This window comes from Oreochromis aureus, linkage group 19, assembly GCF_013358895.1.
Source record: "Oreochromis aureus strain Israel breed Guangdong linkage group 19, ZZ_aureus, whole genome shotgun sequence".
NCBI lineage: Eukaryota > Metazoa > Chordata > Actinopteri > Cichliformes > Cichlidae > Oreochromis > Oreochromis aureus.
Genome location: NC_052960.1, coordinates 13626381 through 13646660, shown reverse-complemented (window position 1 = coordinate 13646660; position 20280 = coordinate 13626381). Strand labels below are relative to the sequence as shown.

Sequence of the window (20280 nt, the reverse complement as noted above, 5' to 3'; positions counted from 1 at the left end):
AAGATAGTGTGTCTCTGATTCACCTGTCCACCTGGGAGGTGCTTCTCGCTAACCGAGTGAACACCTGAGCTTTTGTGCTTTTCTGCTTCTTTTCATCCTCTTGCGTCCCTTTCCAAATGACTGAGAGGGAGCAAAGTGACTATTTTTGAGTAAATGTGTGTGCAAGAGGCAGCCAGAGAGTGGGTGATGAAGCAAAAGAGATGATATCAAATCTAATTCATTTCCACACAGATATATAGCTGTTTCGGGATAATTAGAAGCCAGCATGAAAAGACGAGAGGATTATTCTCTTTATCATCATTCGTTTAATTGGTTGAAAATAAAGAAGGTTTGCAGCACTACACATTCACAAAGAGACGAGTATTTACATCAAGCCTCTTTTAAGCCTGTTGGACAAAAGTAGCAACAAACAGCACCAAACCAGAGTAGAAGAAATACAACAGAAATGCACACACAAAAAAATCTGCCACCAAATTTCTGCAAATTATCTGTTGTACCAGCTGTGGATTCTTCATGGATGACGAGGTCTAAAGACCACAGTTTGATGAGGAGAACTTCATCTGGCTTATCAGTTGATTGCCAAGCTCAGTGATGCGCTATGTGGAATAACATGAGGTGGACATGAGGTGAAAAGCCCACAATTACAGTACACGATTCAGCAGGTCAAGTAAGGTCAAACTGGTTGTGTCTCTTTAATTATAGTGCCTTATAAATGCTTATAGATGCTGTTTTGTTTTTCTTTTTGTCAATTGCAGTTACAATTTCTTCACAGACAATTTCTTTAGTAATACCCATGACGGTTTTTAATCAGATTAAATTCAAAACTGACTAATTAAACATCCTGCTGTTAGTAACTCTTACCTCCTATCATTATCATCATCTCACTACTGGTGGTAATGTTAAAGTATAAATGACATATTATAGGGAAAAAAAACCCACATGTGTATAAAGACAGGAGTGTGGGAGAGGCTGCAAATTTTGAGGAATCTGGGTGACGCAAATGTTGTCACAGATGAGAAAATTATCATTTTTTTAAGACTCCCTCAAGGGTCATTGAAGGCAACTCAACTCTAAGTCCTCCCCCTTTTCTAATCGTAAGGTGTTAAAATACACTGTGAGCTGGCACAGCCTGGATCACCATACCGGACGGGAGAAAGCAGTGATCCAAAGGAGTAAGCTATACAAGGCATGGGAAAGCAGGAATCCTATCAACACTAACACACATAAACATACACACACACGCACATATGCACTCACACACACGCACAAACAGTATAGTATGCCAGAGCACCAATTAGGGCATTAATGGCTGTGGGAAACAAAAGTGTATGCTCTCTTTCTCTCTCTCTCTCTCTCTCTCACACACACACATACAGTAACTGAGACTTCTAAGCAAAAAGTTAATAGCACCCAGTTGTTCAGTGCCAGAGACAGACCCTGTGGGAGTGAGGTGGAAGGGTGGTACCGAAGCTTAGTCTAATGAAACAAGCCAAGAAGGCTGCAGTTTCCCAACCAATATACAGGGCAGCAAATGTTAAGAGGACTTTTTTTTGGTATGTGTTAATCAAACACAACAGTCATTAACTTTTTTTTGTCCTATCCCTTTCTTTTCTACACTTCCCCCCCCAGCGTCCTTTAAAAAACATGTTCAATTTTAGTGTTGTATGTTTTAACAGCCAATTAGCCACTCTTTAACCTTGTCATAACCTGCCAGCAAGCATATTAAAAGACATAAAAGTTTGGAGGAGGGCAAGGATATAATATTAAAGATTGGGTGGTGAAATGCAGGGGGAAAAAAACATTAATAAAGCAAAGCAAAAAGAAGAAAATATGGTGAGACGGGGGACACAGATGGCAGGGAGGGAGGATGAGAAAGCGGGATGGGGTGGAAGATGATGTGCTGGATGTCTTCCTCCTCTTCCATCAGCAGAAGCCTGGTGGTGGGAGAGTGCAGTAATGAGAACAGCTGCAGTGGATGCGCTCACAGATAAACACACACACACAAAGCAAAAAACACTCCTCCAGCCACTTAGCCACCCACTCTTCATCAGCAATTCCACATAAACACATTTTTACACACAGGCAAATAGGCACACGTCATCACTCTTACCCTCACACTCGAAGGCTTGCAGCACAGTGGTATAAGTGGGGCCCAGCCAAGAGGTGTAGCTACCCAGAACTCTCTGCAGGTGGTGGGTGGCATCACTGAACAGCAGATCGGATTGGCCATAGCCTGCTGAGCTGAACAGGCTGAAGCCCTCGGTGGCATTGCCAAACACATTCTGCAGGAGAGAGGAAGTGTGTGACTGCGCTTAATGCATGAGGGCATGCATGGATGTGCGTTGGCGTTCTGTGTACACGAGTGTCTTTCAGATTGTGTGTAAGTGCAGGCCGGGCGGATCAGCACAGGACGTATCAATCATCCTGGAGTCTCCCACACACTGAGTACGGAGGAAGGGTGACAGTTTAGTAGATACCTGCGTACTAAGACGTGCAGATAAATAACACAGGGTCCAGAGATCCACACACAGCTCTGTGGAAAAACATGCACACACACACACGAGCAAAGCACATGCAGCTTATGTCCACACCCACCTGTAAGCGTTCCAGATACTTCCAAACACGGCACTTGTCCTCCATACGCACCACCACAGCGTTGGCAGGGACTGCGGCAATGTGGCATCGTTCATACTCCTCCAGACCGGCATCAGTTCCATCAGGACACAGCAGCTTCAGGTCCTCCACCTCCAGATCCAGGGCCCAGGACTCTTGGTTCTTACCTGGGCAAGAGAGGGGATATATAAACAGGAGATTGGGATTTTGGGAAATGCACATTTGATTTCTTTCACAGCGTTATATAAGACAAATGAAACCAATCTGTCTGTTAAATGTAAAGCTCAGCTACATTAAGACTAGAAACAGCTAGCCTAACTATTAAGGGATTAAGTATCTCTGACTATCAGAGAGCAAAGCCCACATGCCAGCGCCTCTAAAAGCCAGTAATGAATATGCACTTTCTTTAACATGGTTTTACTGTGGTTTAGAGAAACTAGTGTATTTCTTGGCCAGCTGTAGAGATATCCTGGGTCCTCATCATGATGATAAGATTACAGTAAGTTGTGGGTTGCCAGTTTAGCTCAGTGGGTGAGCAGGCGACCATGTGAAAGAAAGTAGTGGCCTGAGTTCGAGTCTGACCTGCAGCCCTTTGCTGCATGTCTTTCCATCTCTCCCTTTTCTGTCTGTCTACTCTGTCCAATAAAGGCTAAAATGCCACAAAAATAATATTAAAAAAAAAAGTTTACATTAAGTATACCAAGACATAGTTGTCCATATAATTACATGGTCTCCCTCTGAGTTAAGTCTAATGAAAATAACATCATATGCATTGACCTCCTTATCTAAAACCATTTGAAAGCTGTAATGTTTAGTATGTAATTATTCCTCATACACTGAAAAAGCTATTTACATTAACTAAGAACTACTTCAGTTTTTTTTTCTTTTGTGCATTCATTAATTTGTTTATGGTGACACATTTATCAAACAGTGCAATCCTGATTTATGACTAATTTACCATGTCCACCTTAAATGATGAATATTTTATATGCCGTTTTTGTCAGATTTGGTCGGTCCCCTGAGAATTTTAAAAAAGGAAGCAAAACCCCGTTTAACAAAACAAACAACTGTGTGAAAAAAGGGTAAACCACCTTGAAGCCTACAGCGTTCCCAGACAACAGCCCAGACCTTCTGTGTTTTCCTGACCTCTGTTAATTGTTCTGACTCTGGACATTTCTGAACCATATGATAAAGCATGCTTCGTTAAGCAGCGACAGCATTTTGTGGAGCTGGCGTCAAACTGCTCCTTCTCGGCTATACCAGCAGAGCCTGTGTAGCGTGACGGCGATAATGATCGCCATTAATTTTGGATGTTGCCCAAAGCAGAGGAGCAGATGCAGCAAACAGAGAATTAGGGCACTTCACTGCTGGACAAAATGTCTGCAACTCCGTGGCTGTCCTGTGTGTGCGTTTGTGTGTGATATCTGTTTCTTTTTCTTTCTCACTCTTATCTTCTCTTGTTTTCAGATTGCTTACTTTTCTCTCCACCTCACATCCCCATATATTATCATATGACATCATAATTACAGTGCAATCCGATCACTGTATTCCACATTCTGTAAAAAGCACAAATGCATTATGAAACACTGACATCCTATGTCTTGACAGGGAGTTGCACCCTCTGCAAATTCCAAGCAATGTAATCACAAATTGAGACATTATAAAAATTACATCACACAACTACGACTATCATAGTCTCTAAAATAAGCAATATTTTGCACACTGACCATCCAAATTGTCAAAGACTGTTGTGTGTTTGACAAAAGCCACGTCGCCGAGGTTCTCAGCCACGCACCTGAACGAAAACACACAAACAGCAAGACACATTCAGTCTATAAATAGATTGAAATATGAATGAAGTCAGCACAGTTGCCAGTGTGCTACTGTTAACAGACTCTGGAGACCATAAGTAAACTCCCTCTGCCACTTACTGTGGCACTTTAAGAAATCACCCCCTGTAGTTCTTTTGTTCCCCTCTGAAGTACATTCAGTACTGTGCCAAAGACTGTTCTACACAGACGGCAGTACTGCACAGCACAAACAGTATTATATATTTATATTTTAATACATACAAGATTTTTTTAAACAAATTATGCAACACAATCACAGGAACTGTTACTGTTCTCTTATTTTTCTGGTTGTGTGTTCCATCTGTTCAATATATATATATATATATATATATATATATATATATATATATATATATATATATATATATATAGTAATTTGTCACTGTATTGTTATTATCTCTACTGCATACCTTCAGATAAGGAATACACTAGAGTTCCACTATTACTTTCTTTATGGAGGCAGCATGCTGGAATGGATATACATTGAGGGCAGACACAAAGGCAGCAGTCATAACATCTACTTCACCTCTGGGTGCTGTTGTTGTATTATTTCCCATGTTACTAATGTCAGTGTACCTCAGAGCTCCCGATTCTCCGTAATGCCGCTCTCTGTGGTTGTTGGCGCAGATGTGTCTGTCGTTCTCGTCTCCTATACAGGCCTCGCAGAGGTTCTTTGGATTGTTGCCTCTGGGATCGTGCTGGGGATCCTTAATACCCGGCACGCAGCTATAACCGAAGAAGTTCCCCACCACTGACAATAAAAAGACACAGACACCAAAGAATACTTGAAAAGTCTTCTGCACTTTCATGCTTAAGGTTTTTGTCCTGTTTATAAACTGTTGCATGGTCAGCATATGTACTGTTCAAGGCTTCAGAACGCTCTAAACTCAGTTCCTTCTGCTATTGTTGGGTTAGTATGATGTAATTGAGAGGGGATATCCTTATTGTGGTCATCTTAAGCTCACACTACTGTGATCACAGAAGAAATCTCAGACAGGATGAACTGTGAGTCATGCCCAACTACTCAATTCCAAGAGTTAAGAGAGTCCAAGAATAAAAATATAGTACTGGAAATGACCATAAAGGGTCCCTGTCAAAGTAAATAACTCAGGTCCACTTGTCTTTCTTTTTCAGCTTCCCACTGTTGAATTGTATAGTTTGCTATCAATATCACAAGACTTTAAAAGTCAGATTTTTCTTTTTTTGTGCAGTTTAAATTTATGTAGGTGTAACTGGCCGGTTACACCTACTGATTCCAACCTTTAAAATTAAATAAGTATGAGCCTCTTCACTGTTTGGGACCTCACATGCAAGTTATGCTCAACCAAAAATGTATTTTAAGACCAGTCTCTACAAGATTTGGATGCTGGATTTTTATAGAAAAAAAGACTACACTAAATTCTTGATGGTTGGAAACCATGTGTCCAGAGCACCATAATAATAAACTTTAAGAGACAGCATTTTTCCTGTTTATCTTTCCTTCTGATTTTTTATTGTGTTCCTCTTTTTATCCCCTTATCCACCTCACATTTACAGAAAGAAGCACTGTTGTGTGACTGTCTCCTCTCCTTGCATCTCCAGTCTGCCTCATTTCTTCACCTCTTTGTTCCCCTTCACTGCTTTCCCGATTTCCCCTCCTTGCTTTGAACATTTCATACACCTTCCACCGAAACACACCTACACTTATATCGCCCCTGTCCCCTCTCACTCACCTCTCGGGAAGTTGCACTGCTCTCCTACACTGATTTGGGATGTGTTGACCAAGTAGCCAATGGGAACAGTCCACCCCACTGTGGTACGAATGCCGGGGTGACAAGAGCTGCGCTCATGCATCTCGAGCAGGGACAGGTCTGAGGAGGAGCGGCGTGCCATTGCCACCACATAGTAGCTGATACCATCTACAGAAGAGACCAAAAATGAAAAATAAATAAATAAAGGTGATTAGGTGTTATTTGATCAAATCAATTTTCAAGTTGGGATTAAGCAGTGAGTGCAAGAAAGTAGCTTGTGTGTACAGTATCTGCATTTTGACATAAGCTGAAGAGACTTCAGTGCCTTCCTGTGTCACCTGCTGCAGACCTTAAACATGTGACTTACCTACACCATTGTAGGACTCTCCTGCAGCAAGCTCCAGGCCATGGCAGAAACCAGCAGCATAGATGTCATCTCCAAACATGGAGGCTGCATCTGCAGTCCCATTCTGAGCAAAATATACATTCATATTTTTATATTTCATATTTTATGTCTCACAGATACTTTTTATTTTCTTTTGTAGTGACTTTTTAGATATAACAGTTCATATTAATGTTAAGAAATTGCTACAGAATTTCAACTGCATGGATCTGACAAAGCTGATATAAAAATGAATTAAATTAAATAAATGAAATGTACGACAGTTTTTGGTAAGAATCTTTGCGTACCTTGATTTTTTCCATACAGTCCCTGGTATTTAAGCCTCGGACACACTGCAGTGTTCCTTTTACATTTCGAGCTGTAGCGTTTCCGGCCAAATCCAGACACTTCTGCTCCTCAGCATCAGACAGCACACACCAGGAGACTTTTCAAACACAGTGGGGACCAGTTGCAAATTACATATATGCAAGCTTTAAACAGTTAGACCTCAAATTCCACAACTCATGCAGTTCTGCCACTAAAGCCTCCCTTTAAATATACAAACAAGCACGATTTGATCACTGATGTGTTTAGCATTAATCTGACTTTCCAACAGTATTAAATTGATACCTGTAGTTTTTTGATTGGAGAGACATCTGACATACAGAAGAGGCAGAAAAAGCAGGAACGCTGAAAGCAGTCTTCTCCCTGGATACTCCATGTCAGCTCTGGATGGAAACCTGCTTGGGACTAACTCGCTAATACAGCTGAGATGAGGAACAGGTGGAACACATTAAGAAAAGTCACTTGTGTGCCCCTTCCCTCGCTTATTATTTGGTCTTAGGCAGAGAGAGGGTGAAAGGTAAGAGAAGGAGATAGGTAGGCTGACTGTAGAAGAAACCATCACATTATTCCTCTTTCCCCGCCTCTTAAGTTGAAAGTCCTGGTAGATAATCCTTCCTCCATCTCATGACAGCAGTATAGCATTTCCCTCTCTAATTATCCACTGAGACTTATCCCTAGTGGAGAGGATAGTGGTAGAAACATGCAGGCTCAGAGCAGTTCAGGTCACCTGGCACAGAGTGTCGACCGGGGGTCTTTAATTAAAGAAAGCTGCGGATAATGTGTCTCTGTGCTGGAGCTCTGTTCCTGGAGAATAGATACTGGCTGGGTCTTGCTCTGACTCACTGGAGACCTAAGCCTCAGGTAAGCAGGAACAAACAGCGCTGGCCATTGTTCATGGTCAACAGACCCTGTGGAGGGAAAACGTATTGGATACTTGATACAATTCTCCTTTTCGCTCTCTGCTCTGCACACACATAATAACACATGCACACGCATACATACACACACACACACACCCAAACTCACTGCCATTTTTCTTAACATCTACTGTGCCAGTCAATAATTGAAGGAGTCTTCAGAGGTGAAAAGTGAAATTAATATATCATTGAGTCCATATTTTAGGTGCAGTATTATGTAATAATAGATCTGCATGAGAGCTCAGGGCACGAAGAGTCCTATTGGTTTTCATGAAACTTTTCAGGAAGAGGAAAGTTGGGAGATCTGATCTTCTGCACACTTCAGTGAAGGGACAGGGAGCACAGAAGGACTTTTGAAGTCTAGCACTCACATAATACTGGTGATTAAATGTGGAGTTTTGAGAAATTAGTAAGAGAAAATAGGGTTTTTCCAAAAGAACCTGTTTAGATGAGCTTCTGAAACATCTTTCATCAGCTGGTTCATGTGCGATTTTTCCTTTTTTATTAATTTATTTACATTGACCACCATCACTGTAAATGGGTCATTCCTTGGAGGATGAAAACAGTATGAAAACCTAGACAAAAGATATAAGACAGATCAATTAAAGATGCTCAGTAAGGCTAATGATAGAGCGTAGCAATAGCTCTACTGAGTTAAGTTCAGCCAACAGAAACCTGGCAAATCAGGTGACCTTAACACCTACTGAAGGCTCAGCCAATGCCTGTGGCAAATCTTATACAGGACATGTTATTTGTGTTGCTTCTGCCTGCATAAAGCCTGAGAACCTGTTTAGATGGACCTCTGCAATCTGCAAGTCATTTTGCAACCCACCTCCACACCAGCTGCTCCATTCATACTTAATTTAATGTTTGTTGTCTCTGCCCTTCCAAGAGGGATTCTTGCTGCTCCTCGTCCCGCTTTTGCCTTTCCACGTCAAAGCTGCATTGCCAAAATAATAACTAGAGATGGAATGATATTTGTATTGCAATTGAGAACAATAGCAATTTTGAGGTCAATATCTTGCTCAGCACATTCAGGAGGAATGTGACCTGCTCTGTACTATATGCAGGAGTTGCAGGAGACAGATGTCTTAAAATTGAAATAAACTCTAATGATTTAGAAATGTGACCCACCTGGATGGATCACTACTGAATCTTAATTAAGAAGCATTTCTTCATCAGTTTTAAAGAGGTACAGAAACAAAAACCCTGACATGCATAAAAAGTGTGTCACAGCAAGAAGTTAGACCTGACCTTATTGCAGTGTATCACTCGGAATAATTAGGCAGCAAATCATTTGATAACTGGTTCATAATTAAAGAGAATCAAACTCTAATCTAAATGTAGTCATTGCCAACTTTTTCCCAGAAAATAACAGTGTCTTTGGTTGTAATGTGAAGTTTACCAACTTTTATCAAATAAAATAATCAGCAGTTTTTACACAAATTTCTTAACTGGGAAACAAAGATTGCATAATGTCTGAATACTGCTCCTAATGGAAGTCACTGGTTATTTTTAGTCTTGTTTCTAAATGTCTGTGCAGCTGTAATAATAGCAAGAAAGTCTCCCCCTCACAGACCAAACTATAAGCGAACTGTAAGATTTTTTTGAGCTAAAATTAAAGGTGAGTTCATAACTTCTCCTCTGGGTTGTTGCTGTGAGTCATAGTTTGTATTTGGAAAGCCTGTGCTCTGGCACTAGTCCTCTACTAAGTCTAAATTTAGTCTACTCAAGTGAGACAAACACAGATATTTGCCAGTGTCTTTAACTTGAATTATATGATGACATGATACATAAATATAGGTTTCGATGGTTTCAGATTCTTTGATTACAACCTGATATAGGTAACAGGAGGTTCAGTGCATATTTCAATAGTTTAGAGGTTGGTGCTATCCCTAATATGTGATGCTCTGCTCATGTATCTTTTTCCTGATGTGAGAAGACTGAATAGGTGATGTGGAGGGTTGGAGGGGTCATGATGCTTCCAGCCTTCCTGGTGATTCTGGTGCCATAGTGTGAAGCTATGGAAGATAGACCTCAACCAATGACCTTGGAGGCTCTACTTACTACTTTTTCAAGCTATTGTTTGCCCTGATTGGTTGTGTTACTATACCAAGTCAGGATGGAGAAATTAATCCATAACAGTTCTATACAAATGAATTATACTTTCCCAACTAACCCTGTATTTCCTTAGCTGTTGGAGGAAATACAGCCTCAGGTGCACTTTACCAACAATGTGAAACAGTGTTTAAGTCCCATGATGAAGACTTGTATAGACACTTGTAGCCTCTCAACAACCGGCCCGTTGATAGAGTAAGAGATGTTGAAATGCCTTCTTTATAAAGTCAACAATAGTTTTAGATGTGTTCAGGATCAGCTGTCTGGTATCCAGATTTGATCCAGATTTGATATGGATGCATTTGTGACCTTTTAAAAATTTATTTATTGAAATTCAGTGTAAAATTATCACTGCTGGATTATTATTTTTTTATCAATGTAAGAGGATTTAAGCAGTTTTAATACTGTAGCTGGTCACCGTGGGGCAAACTTTAATAGCTCAATGTATCTTTGTGTCATTTAATCTATAACAATACATATATATTATTTTAAACATTGATCTGAGAATTAACAAGGGTATGTTGTGAAGTAAAAAGCGAATATTTCACTATTAGAAACCAGCATAATGCTAAAAAATGCACTTAAATACGAAGTTCACCACTAATTATTAGCAGCCTCTTCAATAAGTGCTTACACAGACGTGTAATGATTGCAGCTTAGGACCCACTGAGCAGCATTTACTGACCACAGAGGTTAACACACAATAGTCTCTTCTCATTTAATTATCATATAATAATGGCTGACGTTATTAACACTTCAGATACACATTAATGTCACTGGCGTTACACTGATTTTAACTTGGCGGACTTCTCTGCCCCACAATGCAACTTGATGTTAATGTTTTGGTGACGTCAAGTGTAGCTGGAAGCGAAAACAGCCAGTGGGTGGGCTGGGCTGTGGTCCCTTCTTTTAGCGGTTTACATCGAAAATCACACCGATACGATTATTTAATACTCGTGTACGAATGTGCAGGCTTAACAGCATGAGTTAGAAACTGCGCTGCGTGTGCGCCAGGTAGGTGGGTGTTGTTTTAATGCTCTGTTTTGGCTGTCCTCGTCCGGCTGTCAGTCTGCGCTTTGTGCTGTGTAGCTAGCTTAATTTAGCTTAGCTTAGTTTAGCTTAGCTTAGCTTAGCTTAGTTTACAGGGCAGCAGCACCAGGCAGCCTGGCGCCTCCGGGGCGCCTGTGAACGGCCAATGAGGCCGCCTGTTAATGGCCACAGCAAACAACTAGGTCCCCTATCTTTTTTTTTTCCTTTTAAAGAAGGATTTGCTGATAGCTTTGGTTGTTTCTAAATGTTAAGTCAAAACCAGAGGCTGCCTTTAGTGTATGTTTGTTATTGTGCATGCTAGCCTGCGGAGGAACAGTTATAGTACATCAAGTCTTATATATAAAGCAATTAGTCTATTAGTCAACCACTTAAGAACGAACCACACGATTATATGATGTTTAGGTGAAGACATTTATACATTTGGAAGTAATTCATGGTGACCGTCTTTTTAAAAGGCTTCTGTTTAATCCATTGCACTAATGTATACTAAGTAATGCTTTCTAGGACAAACTGATGTCGTTCAGCCTTTATAATTTGTTGTTTCATTTCTGTCTGGAGCCTTATGAGGCTCGTCAGATAACATAAAGAGGCTAAATGTAATTATGAGTGTACTCATCTGAACTCTCTGGTTCATCTTGCCTCTTCTCCCCACTCTTAGTGCACTGAAACATGGGTCGTTGCAGTGTCCATGTCCTGCTGCTGCTCTCGCTGCAGACTCTGTCGATATCAGCTGAGGGTCCAGGTATTGTACTCGTGTGCTTTTTCATTTATTGTTTGTGAGACTGCTTCTCGCTGCTTTGTGCTCAAGCCTGAAGATTAAATTGCTGGAGATTGTTTATTTGTAGTAGAAAAAATAATACCCGGAACAGGGATGGTCTTTAATTTTATGTGTGATATACGACAAAAAAAATTATTTTACAAGTGATGTACTCTGGATTTGGAAAAAAAAATCAAAGAAATTAAGATGTAAGCTGATGCGTGTCTGGAGCTAACTGTCATAGACTGATAGCAGACTCACTCTCTTAAGGCAACATTTACTTAAGGCACGTTTAAGTGGCAATGTTCTCATTTTGTAGCAAGAAAATAAGTGACGTGAGATCATTTTTATCTTATTGAATAAAACAGATATGGCAAAGTTTAACTTTGATGACATAATTTGCAGTTAAAAACATTTGAGAAGTTGCAATATATATCACCGTAACACTCAGGAAAATGTTTAAAAACCCAAGCATATATTGTGGGTTTAAAGTATTGTGAAAATATTGTATGATGGGGTGTCTGGTGATGCCCACCTACTATCTTGAACACACTGAGAGTCCATTACCTGTCTTTTATTATGTCTTTTGCTTTATTAGAACCTATTACCTTTAATTCAAAGTTAATATTCTGAACTTGCATCCTGTTATTTACAGATGGACAGCTGCAGTGTGCATGTGAAGGTCCTAAATGCCTCCACCCCACCCGGTGCCAAGGTACCCAGTGCTTCTCTTCGGTCAAAGTTAGTAAGAGTGGAGTGTTCTTTGAGCGTGGCTGTTTGGACGAGCCGGACCAAATCCTTCTCCAGTGCTTCACAGCTACGTCCTACCACCAGGCTATTCAATGCTGCTCCCAGGACAGGTGCAACAGCAATACCACCAGGGAATATCTGATGTCTCTTCTACCATCAGGTGCTTTATGTCTACAAGGAAATTGGACTGTCCTGTAGCTCTTCTCCTTACTATACATTTTTCCCCCCATTTCAAACTATACGTATCTCTTTTCTACATTTACCCACAGCCCCAGAAGGTGAGCCAGTTCGATATCGTGTAGAGACATTAGCTCTCTTCGTACTTGGCCCAGTGGTCGTTCTGGCTCTGCTGTCTGTAGTATCAGTGCTGGCTTGCAGAAGGCTCCATCATGGACGTCTGCAGAGACTGCAGGAGTTTGACGCTGAGCAGGGAGCCATAGACGGTCTCATCACTTCCAATGTCGGAGACAGCACTTTAGCGGTAAGAGTAACAGAGATAACCATGAAAAGGGATTTGGCCAAATCAAGAAGAAGGCCCATCTCACGCTTTGTGTTCTCTTCCAGCCTCTGAGTATTAGGATATTTTTCACCTTCAATTTACAGTTATAGTCAGAAGTGTACATACACCTATGGGTATTAACTTTATGGTAATCTTAGTTTTTAATGATTCCTTTGAACTGTTCTTTCTCCAGGGTGGAATTATTGTACAACATAGGTGTTTAATAACTTAAAGAACAAGAACTAGGTGCACAAGTCTGAACTTATTTTTGGGATTTTCTCTAAACTACTCAGTCAAAAGTAAAAAAGTGTAGTGAAGTGTAGTAAAAGTGAGCCTTTCAAACCTAAAAACACTGTGACAACTGCCCAGCATGGCGGTGGTAGCATCATACCCCGGAGCTGTCTTGTTGACTATAGTATTGGTACATTGCACAAAGTGGATAGAATAATGGAGAACAATGACTACCTGCCAACTGTGCCAGTTCTGCAGAAAAAGTGGTGAGATATCTTGCCAAAAGCTTGTAAATGACTACCAAAAGGTTTTGGTCTAGATGTAACTTGGGGCTTAAATCTGGGACTCTCCACCATTTGACTCTAGAACTGAAGAAGCTTCTCGGATGAGAAGTGAAACGTCTTCAAGCAACTTAAAGAAGTCCAGACGCTTTTCTTTCCAAGCTCCTTAGACTACGATGACCTGGATGAATGAGAACCTTCACAGATATACTTTTCACCACATGCGAATTTTAGAAAATCCAAATAAATTGAAACTTGTGAACCCATTCCAAAATTGCCATAAAGTTCATGATTTACATACACTGATGAGTGTATGTAAACTTCTGATCACAACTGTAGCTTTCAGCAAGCATATTAAGCATACACCTGTATATGACTCTACATGCTAGCTACATTTGACATGTAAAGATTTATGTTCTTCTTCAAAAATCTTTGCAAACAAAGCTAAAATCAAATCTGTCTATCTGCAGGACCTGTTGGATCACTCATGTACGTCAGGCAGTGGTTCAGGTCTTCCCTTCCTTGTTCAGAGAACTGTGGCCCGGCAGATTAGTCTGGTGGAGTGCGTAGGTAGGTATAACACGTAACATTTCAGATTCATATCTGTTTGACTGGCAGATCTGATAAGAGTTCTACTGAAAATTGTTCAGATGACATGAAAAAAATCCAAAGTCGTGACACATAAGTTACTCATCACGAAAATAACAAATTCTCATCATTAATCAGGAGGAAAAGGATATATTCACACATTAGTTAGTTTCCCAGAAGTGAGCATGCTTACAATTAACCCCGCATGCGATCCTGATTACAGTCATGACTGTACATATCCGTGGAATCTGAGTGATGTCAAATCATCTGTGACTTATTTCAAGAAACTGTCAAAACATCTTATCAGTTCCTTTTTTATTTGTGTGAGTTGTTGACCATGTTCAAAACTGTCACCTGTCAGAAGTTAAAGGTAAAGATAATGTCACTGTAAAAAGCACTATAAAATCTGACAGATTTTGATGTAGCTTTCAAATAAAAGTATGTAGGTTACTTGTCTTGGGGTCCTTTTTATATACCACAGTATCATGAACTACAGCTTGTAAAAGTTTGGTTTTCAAGTTTGTGGCTTTGTGTACTGTTGAGCTTTTGATGTGGAAACATCAAATCTGTGCCAAAGGAATCTCACTGCTGTAGCAATGGAATAGAGTGAAAATTCACTCCTCAAATTTTAAAAAGTAGACAGTGACTGTCTTTTTAAAAGGCATGCATCCAAATTTTTTTTCTGACTTCCTGTTTCTTCTCCTCTCCTCTTGTGTCCTCTTTATTATACATATATTTTTTTTTTTTCCCCAGGCAAAGGACGATATGGAGAGGTGTGGCGAGGACAGTGGCAGGGCGAGAATGTGGCTGTGAAAATCTTCTCCTCAAGAGATGAGAAGTCTTGGTTCAGAGAGACAGAGATCTACAATACAGTGCTGCTGAGGCATGAAAACATACTGGGTGAGTCTGTTACGCTTAACGTTTTGGTCTTGCTGACTGTCCCCAAATTTGGTTAGGCAAACATGTGTATTTCCTTGCATAGTAATGGCAGCTCTGAATTTTAACCTCAGCTTCCCTGAACTGGAGACTCTCAAAGTTATTTTAAAGCACTAAGTCACGGAAATCATGATGTCAGAGGGACGGCTCGGGTTAGAGCTACTGGGATAGTGGATATATTAAACAAAGGGATCTTGAATATGGAGCTACCAGGCTTGAGGAAAAGTGTAAGACCACGAAGGACATGCAGAGGGTTGGTATGACAGAAGAGGATCCTAGGGACAGAGTGAGATGGAGACAGAGGAGTCGCTGTGGTGACCCCCTAAAGGGACCCAGAAGTACAAGATGATCTATGAAAGATAATACAAAAGGATTCAGCAAAATGCAACAGTAATAAGTGTGATTGACACCAGAGGAACTTGACTTGCATCTGAATGAATAATACACAATTTCATGATCTTATTACATGTTACTTCTGTTCTCTGTGTCCTCTCACCTTTCTGTCCCTCAGGGTTCATGGCATCCGATATGACTTCTCGAAACTCCAGCACACAACTGTGGCTCATCACCCATTACCATGAAAATGGTTCGCTTTATGACTACTTGCAGCGAGTCGCAGTGGAGACGTCAGAAGGTCTGGCAATGGCTGCATCGATAGCGTGCGGCCTGGTGCACCTGCACACGGAGATCTTCGGCACAGAGGGGAAACCGGCCATCGCACACCGGGACCTGAAGAGTAAAAATATCTTGGTGACCAAGGAGCTGCGGTGCTGCATCGCAGACCTTGGTCAGTCACTTTTCTGCTTTTTTGTCTCCTCTGAACTGTTGGGATTTTCACCTATTTAAGGGATTCAGATAAACTGTAGCCATGTGATTACTGCTCAAAACAGTAAACATAACTTAATTAGATATTAAAAGCTTTATTAAGTCCAGACAGCATATTTACAGTTGTTATTGTTGTTTTTCAAAAATTAAGTAATAATAGTTATCAACATTATCCAATGTTTTGCTTAGTAATACGTATTCTTGAGGTTAATTATTTCCAGGAAAAAATAATTAAATAACTATACATTTTTGTTGGTATACTGTGGGATTTAGGGCTGCAACGATTCACTGAACAATTTGCTTCGATCCCTTGTTTACTGCACGGCTCTGTAGCTCACTGCTGTTTTAAACAATGTAATTGTGAGCATTTCAGACCTGCAATAGAAACGTATTTAGGAGCAGCGTATGAATAAAACTTTTGACAACACTAAGCCCACACAGCCCCCAGTTTTAAACAAAAACACTGATAACACTACAATAGCAGTAATGATGACGCTAGCACAGTTTAACGTGGAGCTGTTCTGTTAACACACACACCACGAAGACCAAAGAGGTGGAGCCTTTACCGGGATGGTGAGGTTAAATGGAAAACCCCCCCCAAAAAAGGTGTTTCTAGCATCCCAAAAAGGCATCGAGTCCTTCATCAAAGCACCTGATCAACAAACTCCGACGGGAAGAAAAACAAACTTTGTCACTGCTCCATCCACAGCTGTTTGTTTTACTCAGCGGAAAATCTGCAGGAAACCTCCAGAAGTTGTATGAAAATCTGCAGATTAACTGTTAACTTCGTCCGATATGATGTTTAAATTATACAGCTTGCTGAAGGCACACCATCATAACTTCTGTTTTCAGCAGCACAAAAACTTGCCTCCTGTTAATGTCAGAAAGCCTTCCAAGAAGACAGAATAAAGATATTTTTTATGCCTTAGTTTAGATTGCATTTATATTATTTTAATATTCTTTAATCTTTTACTGTACTTGAGACTATTTATATATTTTTGCATTTAATATAATGTTTTCTATACATTAAATTTCAAAGGGTTTAGTTGAGATTTTTTGACAGATGTTATATGCAGTTAAACTTTAAAACATTGCAATTTCTAAAATCAAAACCAATGAGCACTTCACTCTGAAAGACCTGTGTTTTTTCCCTTTTGAATATTTATTAATGCTGATTAATCAGACAAAAATATTTCTTATCCGATTACTCGATTAATCAATGGAATAATCAATAGATTATTCGAGTACTACAATAATCAATAGCTGCAGCCCTCTCACACAGCTATGCTATGTATCCTTAATGAATATGTAATGTGAAATTCAATGCTTTGAATCTTCCATTATCTAAAATGCATTGCAGGGTTGTATTGTTGTATTACTTGGTGTCTCCGCACCTGTCAAACCTTTTTTCCAAAATCATACGCTCATTTGAGGAGACATCAATTTCAGGTCCTGTTATAACACTGTGTGTAACTGCATGTTACAGGGCTGGCCGTGACCCACTCCCAGGCAGACAATCTGCTGGATGTGGGCAACAATCCAAAGGTTGGCACCAAGCGCTACATGGCACCTGAAGTGTTGGAAGAAACCATTCAGACAGACTGCTTCGATGCTTACAAGAGAGTGGACATATGGGCCTTTGGACTGGTGCTGTGGGAGATAGCGAGACGCACGTACAGCAATGGTGAGTGTCATGCACATAGTGCACTGCTGTGGACGTTACAGAGAGTGGCACGCTAACGTGATCACGATGCACTGCTTCATACATAAAATTCCTGCTGCTTGTAATATAGTCAGATAGTATGATGCAGTATGGTGATCTTTGCCAGCCTCTCTGGTTGTCTCTTTATTGTTTGTTGTTTAAATTGTCCTTAAATTTTCACAAATTTTTCAAATTCCACTTTTCAGGCATTGTTGAAGAGTACAAACCTCCGTTTTACGATCAGGTGCCAAACGATCCCAGCTTTGAGGATATGAGGAAAGTGGTGTGTGTGGAACAGCAGAGGCCTTTCATTCCTAATCGATGGTTCTCTGATCCTGTGAGTAAGAATCTTTTTGTCAAGAGAGACAGACGATAGTGACATAGCGCCACACACCATATGTGCTCAGTTGGATTGAGATCTGGTGTCTGTGGAGGCCATTTGAGTACAGTGAAACGGGTAGAACTGCAGAAATTGAGACTCGTCAGACCAGGCAACCTTTTTCGAGTCTTTTGTTTTTCAATTTTGGTGAGCCTGTTCTTTTAGTGCCGCATGGTGCGGTCTCTGCTGTTGTAGCCCATCTGCTGCAAATGATGTGTTCTGACGTGCTCTTCTATATACCTTAACAGCCGGTTATTTGAGTGACTGTTGCTTTCCTATCAGATCGAACCCGTCTGGCTTGTTGCCTCTGGACCTTTGGCATTTTCACTCAGGAAACTGGCACTAACTTGATATTTGATCTTTTTAGGTCATTCTCTTTAAACCATAGAAATGGCTATGCAAGTTGTTGTTACCAGTAATCACGTTCAGAGTCTCCTAAGTCACCTTTCTTCTAATTCCGACGCTCAGTTTGACCTTCAACAGGAAATCTTGAATATGTCTGCATGTAATGCACTCAGTTCCTGCCACATGATTGGCAGATTAGATATCCGCATTAACAAGCAGTTGTACAGTTTATGAATGTGCGTGTATATCTGACATTTTGTCCGCTCTCAGCTTTACTAGACAGACAATTATACTTTGCTTATACTAAATTTCTTCAGTCTTCATTATGTATTATGGGTCTAATAGTTAACTAGAGGCATACAGCTGTGAAACAGTCACTCTAATATATTGTTGTGTGTTGTTTTTCTGCAATTGCTTAATAGCACCTGTATATGATGACGAACCAACTACTCTTGCTCTTATTTGAACCATGACTCATGAGTGCCTACATATGTGATCATTGTCTGGTGATGGGCCAACATCTGAAAGTGCTTGCAGTAACATTGATTCTTTTCAGAATGGATGCATCAGTGTGTGATATTTTTATTCATTCTTTCTCCCTCAGACTCTCTCTGCTCTGGTGAAACTAATGAAGGAATGTTGGTACCAGAACCCCTCTGCCAGGCTTACAGCACTGCGCATCAAGAAGACTCTAGACAAGATTCACAGCTCTCTGGAAAAGGGCAAGGAGTCGTGAGAGGGTGCCATGTTTCAGAGGCAGCTGCCTGGTGTCAGGGATTGGCTTCAACAAGACTCCCAGTGTTTTGTTAAAAAGAGAGAGGGAGATTAGGCAGATGGAAAGAGGACTAGAGGAAAGAGGTGTTCCAAGAGTCATTCAGCCTCATCCTTCTCTCACTTTCTCTGCGGATGCCTTCCACCAACATGTTTGACTTGAAGCCCACACAGACATTTGGACCTGTCGTGTCTGAATAAGCCAGCCTTTGATATGAGGCAAACCAGTTGCCAGTGTGTTTCCACCAACTTGAACTATGGACTATTACTGAGTGAATGGCTGGTATATTATAGTAACCCCATCCCAATGCTTTAATGTCCATGTGGGACTACACTGGGTTGGTTTGCCTTCCAGTACAAACACTACAAGACTGTCTACTCAAATTTCTGATCTCCAGCCTTTTGGCATTCTGCTCAGAGACAATCAGAAATCTGTCACCCATTTATTACCATCAGCCATCACCACAGAAACACAATGTTCACTTATAAAAGGAAGAAAGAGCCAATCGAATCAAAATTGTTTTTAAACCTTTTTCTTAAAGAAAAAAAAAACACTAGTATGTTATTTATGTATTGAATCGCCATTGCTACCACACTACTGAAGATACAGACTGATGTGCGACGGTGTGTAATACTGACTGCATACATATATAGGCATTTACTCTACTGGACTTGCTGTACACGTCATCATTATTTGGCCAGGAAATGATATTTTTGAGAAATAGTGGAGAAGGGTAGGGAAGAAGATCAAAACACTACAAACATGTTTATTCTGGTGGTTTGTGGACTAGAGAAGCAGCAAGTACCTGCCAATAGGAAGTAGTGTGTAACTTGTGATAGGAATATGAAATGACCTGATCCTCTCTGTGTGGCATACTTTATAAACTCACTGTGGCTGATTCTGAAAAAGTCTTCTGCTCAGGCAAGGAGGAATCACAAAAGGTTTATCTGTGTTCTAATGTGCATTTTATTTTAAGATACTGGAGGTGAAATCTAGTTATGTACAAGTTTCCTGAATAATGGAAAAACAAACACTCCATCGTCAATTGGAAATGTTTATTGAAGACTTTAAATTTAAAGTAGCAGGTGTATGAAGGGTTTTGAAGGATTTTGTTTTCAAATGCTGGCTTTGTTTTTTGGGGGGAAAAAAGTTGTTTTGCCTTTTTATATGTAATAAAACATTTACTGCACTCTTGCATAATGAATGGGCA

The 20280-nt window shown here is 40.4% G+C and overlaps 2 protein-coding genes across 4 annotated transcripts; one reads left to right on the top strand and one right to left on the bottom strand.

The window, feature by feature from the left end:
- Positions 1-285: 285 nt before the first annotated feature.
- LOC116326093 (otolith matrix protein) lies at positions 286-7423 on the bottom strand. Its single transcript, XM_031747205.2, has 9 exons — positions 7206-7423; positions 6884-7020; positions 6561-6663; positions 6176-6361; positions 5040-5214; positions 4341-4408; positions 2596-2780; positions 2111-2282; positions 286-1934 (listed from the first exon to the last, which is right to left on the bottom strand). Exons 1-9 carry the CDS (start codon positions 7294-7296, stop codon positions 1924-1926), a joined length of 1128 nt encoding a protein of 375 aa, XP_031603065.1. The 5' UTR covers positions 7297-7423; the 3' UTR covers positions 286-1923.
- A 219-nt stretch (positions 7424-7642) lies between these two features.
- On the top strand, positions 7643-20274 carry acvr1l (activin A receptor, type 1 like). 3 transcript variants are annotated; one of them, XM_031747200.2, is made up of 10 exons: positions 7643-7781; positions 11664-11747; positions 12418-12672; positions 12782-12993; positions 13994-14093; positions 14865-15011; positions 15559-15834; positions 17359-17556; positions 17781-17911; positions 18903-20274. In XM_031747200.2, exons 2-10 carry the CDS (start codon positions 11675-11677, stop codon positions 19032-19034), a joined length of 1524 nt encoding a protein of 507 aa, XP_031603060.1. In that variant the 5' UTR covers positions 7643-7781; positions 11664-11674; the 3' UTR covers positions 19035-20274. The 3 variants fall into 3 exon arrangements, with proteins under 3 accessions (XP_031603060.1, XP_031603057.1, XP_031603058.1); XM_031747197.2 differs by lacking the exon at positions 7643-7781 and adding an exon at positions 10811-10969; XM_031747198.2 differs by lacking the exon at positions 7643-7781 and adding an exon at positions 10811-10973.
- Positions 20275-20280: the final 6 nt, after the last annotated feature.